Below are 4,415 nucleotides of genomic sequence, written 5' to 3' on the forward strand. Positions count from 1 at the left end.
AACGGCAAAGTTGACCTCAGAGGACTTTGGACTGAGAATGTAAGGCTGGACAAAATAATAATAATAATAATAATAATAATAATAATAATAATAATAATAATAATAATAATAATAAATGCTGTGATGCAGTACTGGGCAGTGGCTCTCATGGCTTCTGATCTTAATCGATTGGAAGTGTTATCATGTACATTGTTCTGTCTTGATATAAAAGATGGGATACAACAAATATTCTGCTCAATATCATAGATTTGCTTGTCAGTTGCTTGACCTTAACCAGTTGAGCATGTCCCTTAGTGGTTGACAATATGTGCATCTCTGATCATGAGTAGAAGTAGTGGGGGAACATCATAGCCATGTGTTGAGAGGAATTCTTTGGGGTTTGAATGATTCACCTCTGGAAACATGGGTCTTTTGTTCATCATCCTTAAACAACCCTTATCCAGGGACCTTTTGAGTGGGATGAGCTACTCGACCTGAAGAAAATTCTAACTGAGCCTAATGATAATAGGCATACACATAAACATACACACAATACATACACATAAACACACACACAATACATACACATAAACACACACACAATGCATACACATGAACACACACATAATACATACACATGAACACACACACAATACATACACATGAACACACATATACCTGTTTTAAATAAAAGGTGGCTCTCTTCTCTGTGAAACATCTTTCTCTGCTGATTCGGTCGAATAACTCTCCTCCCTCCATCAATTCCATTATCATTAAGAGACGAGGTCTGAAAATATAGTAATCAAGTAATTAGCTAATCAAGTACCACATACCAAATAAAACAAAAAGAATGAAAACTGAAATCGTTATAATCTTAGATTTATTTTACAGTTTTGAACACTGAACCCACCCAGTCTGCTGTTGTTGTTGTTGTTATTGCTGCAATCATTAGTGTTTTGGGCCTCACGGGAGCAATGTCCGATGCCAGTGTCATGTAACTGGCACCTCTGCCGGTGGCACATAAAAAGCACCTTTCAATAGTTGGACCTCACAGAGGCAATGACGTATGACCGAGACCTTTTGGTAATGTGCCATGCTTGAGAAGAAGAAGACCCATGAAGCCAACTACCCATCCTGGTGGCATGTAAAAGCACCCAATACACCCTCGGAATGGTTGGCATTGGGAAGGGCATTCAGCTGTAGAAACCATGAAACCATGTCAAATCAGACTGGAGTCTGGTGTGGCTCCTCAGCCCTGGTCAAACCTTCCAACCCATGCCCAGCATGGACAATGGACGTTAAATGACAACAACAATGATGATGATGATGCTTGCTTGATGTGACTGAGTTCATTCCAAGTTAGTGGTCCCAGGGACATCATCATGCATAGAGTAGACCAGTGCTCTCCATCGCTGACCGTCCTGTGCCAGCCCCTTTGTATACTCCAAGGCGATGTTAAACCTCTGGAGATCTTCCCCAACCACGTCCAGCCACAAAGCCTCTTCTTGCCTGCTACTACTGCGTCGAATGAGAGCGAAGCCCTGGTAGGATGATCTAGCAGGAGACGGAAGCCATGTCTGTACCAGCGCATGTGATGGATAGCTATGAGGTCTGGGGCTGCAGGCTGATGTTCTCAACGGTTTTCAGGGCTCTGCTATCAAGAGACTGATAGAATAAGCACCAGGCATACAGGGAGTAAGTCCAGGGGTCAATTTCTTTGACTAAAGGGCAGTGTTCAAGCATGGCCACTGTCAAATGACTGAAACAAGTAAAAGAGTAAAAGAGTAAAAAGTATATGAAGAAGGAGGAAGAGGATGTTGAAGATGCTCTGACAAAGGGATGACTATATCTAAAGGCTAAGTATCTTTCTAAGTGCTTATGTCACTGCATCAGTTGAAGTGGTTAACAAGAGTAAAGGAAAGAAGAGTTACTCCAACAGAAGCCATTCCACTCACACTTGACAAAATGAATAATGACGTACTAATTTAAATTAAAACATATGTTCTTTTCTACTCTAGGTACAAGGCCTGAAGTGGAGGCACAATGGCCCAGTGGTTACGGCAGTGGGCTCACGGTCATAGGATCGTGGTTTCGATTTCCAGACCGGGCATTGTGAGTGTTTATTGAGCGAAAACACCTAAAGCTCCACGAGGCTCCGGCAGGGGATGGTGGCGAACCCTGCTGTACTCTTTCACCACAACTTTCTCTCACTTATTCTTCCTGTTTCTGTTGTGCCTGTAATTCAAAGGGTCGGCCTTGTCGCTTAACTGGCACTGCTCTAGAAATTTCTAAAATGATAGTTTAGATAGTTTGCCTTTGATCATTGTCATCATGAGTCAGGTGGGGGATCAAGGTTGACCTAGGGCTAAACAACAATAGAAGACACTTACTTGGGATGACATTCTCCTGGGAACTGGATGTTGTTCACATAGACATCGTAGACAGTCACGATATGGGGGTGATTGCTACACAAGATGTGGATTTTCGCTTCTGTCCTGGTTTGTAGGCAATCTGGTAGACACTTGACGGCAAACCTCTCTGATGTTGCCTTTTTCTTACACAACCTACAAGATGCACAAATCAACAGTTTACAATGGAAATTTCAAATTATTCGTAAATAAATGGAATTCCACAAGAAACAAATCTGAAATTAATAATAATAATAATAATAATAATAATAATAATAATAATCCTTTCTACTAGAGGCACAAGGTCTGAAATTTTGGGGGAAGAGACTAATCAATTACCTCAACCCAAGTGTTTCACTGCTACTTAATTTATCGACCCTAAAAGGATAAAAAGCAAAGCTGACCTCGGCAGAATTTGAACTCAGAACATAGTACTCAACTGGTACTTATTTTATTGACTCCCAAAAGAATGAGAGGCAAAGCTGAACATGGTGGTATTTGAACTCAGACTCACTAATGATTCTGCCAATAATAAACGTTTCCAATTTTAGCAGGAGGGTGAAACATTATGCCTGAAATAAGATAAGACGGTTGCCTTACATCATAGGTTTGCTTGATGAGAAGATTTTGAACAGAACCATGTATCTTCGTCATATAAACACAGCTAAATTAGCAATGAGATAAAGGAAGATCCACTTTGACCACCACCACTTACCTGACGGGTCCATTGCTGCCACTACCTAACTTCTCTTTCCAGTAGATTATATAGTCGTCCAGTACCGAGTGTGTCTACAAAAGATAGGTAAGAAGATGATTAAAGTTAACTCAAGCCACATTCTTGACTTACATACACACACACACACACAGGGTGTGGTGAATAAATTGTCGTCTAAATTATGCAAAAATGAAAAATAACACTGAGATCTCATTTTAATACTGAGTGCACAACTGGATGGGAGACAAACATGGAAGGTCCCTAATTCTTCATTCGTTATCAACCAATTGGTAATATTCAGTTTTGCACCATTATATATATATACATACCATCAGTGGAGGTGCAATGGCCCAGTGGTTAGAGCAGCGGACTTGCGGTCATAGGATCGCGGCTTCGATTCCCAGACCGGGCGTTGTGAGTGTTTATTGAGCGAAAACACCTAAAAGCTCCAAGAGGCTCTGGCAGGGGATGGTGGCGAACCCTGCTGTACTCTTTCACCACAACTTTCTCTCACTCTTTCTTCCTGTTTCTGTTGTGCCTGTAATTCAAAGGGTCAGCCTTGTCACACTGAATATCCCCGAGAACTACGTTAAGTGCGTATGTGTGTGCGCGCATGTGTGTGGGGGGTGTTCACTGTCCCAGACTTGAACTTACCTTGACCTGTAAGGTGCCATAATCTGCCATTGGTGGTGTCCTCAAATTATTCTAGACTTTCTTGATGAAGAACATACTTGGTAGGTAACATCTTCCAACTGAGTCTTGACCAATGGTTGACCATTGACCATTTATCTGTATAGGAATGGAAGAGAAAAAGCAAGCAAAAATTTAGACTGTGTTTACTAAAAAAAATACCATAATTAGTTAGATCATCTGCACCTCTTAAATTATTTATATCAGTTAGAATACATCTATTAGACTGACTACATTGGGATCTGTTAGGATTTTAACATCTGTTAGACTATGTTAGAATACCTACATCTATTAGACCATGTTAGGATATCTACATCTGTTAGGCTATGTTAGGATATCTACATCTGTTAGATTACCTACATCTGTCAGACTACATACATCTATTAGATTATGTTAGGATACCTACATCTGTTAGATTATGTTAGCATATCTACATCTGATAGACTACCTACATCTATTAGACTACATACATCTATTAAACTAAATTTCCTTGAGAACAATCTTTTCTTAGTAGTCAGACCATAGGTGGTCTTCTTCTAGCATAATGGATGTCCACTTAGTGGTCATCCCTCTTATATGTGTGTGTATATATACATATATATATATATATATATATATATATA

At 40.1% G+C, this 4,415-nt stretch overlaps 1 protein-coding gene across 1 annotated transcript in view; it reads right to left on the reverse strand.

The window, feature by feature from the left end:
• The window catches only part of LOC106879684 (MAP kinase-activated protein kinase 5-like), a 20,204-nt gene that overhangs the window by 10,529 nt on the left and 5,260 nt on the right, over positions 1–4,415 (reverse strand). The window contains 4 exon segments of the mRNA XM_014929361.2: positions 629–766; positions 2,370–2,543; positions 3,103–3,176; positions 3,757–3,891. Coding sequence (XP_014784847.2) covers positions 629–766; positions 2,370–2,543; positions 3,103–3,176; positions 3,757–3,786 — 416 coding nt within the window. The 5' untranslated portion in view covers positions 3,787–3,891.

This window comes from Octopus bimaculoides, chromosome 25 (assembly GCF_001194135.2).
Source record: "Octopus bimaculoides isolate UCB-OBI-ISO-001 chromosome 25, ASM119413v2, whole genome shotgun sequence".
Lineage (NCBI taxonomy): Eukaryota > Metazoa > Mollusca > Cephalopoda > Octopoda > Octopodidae > Octopus > Octopus bimaculoides.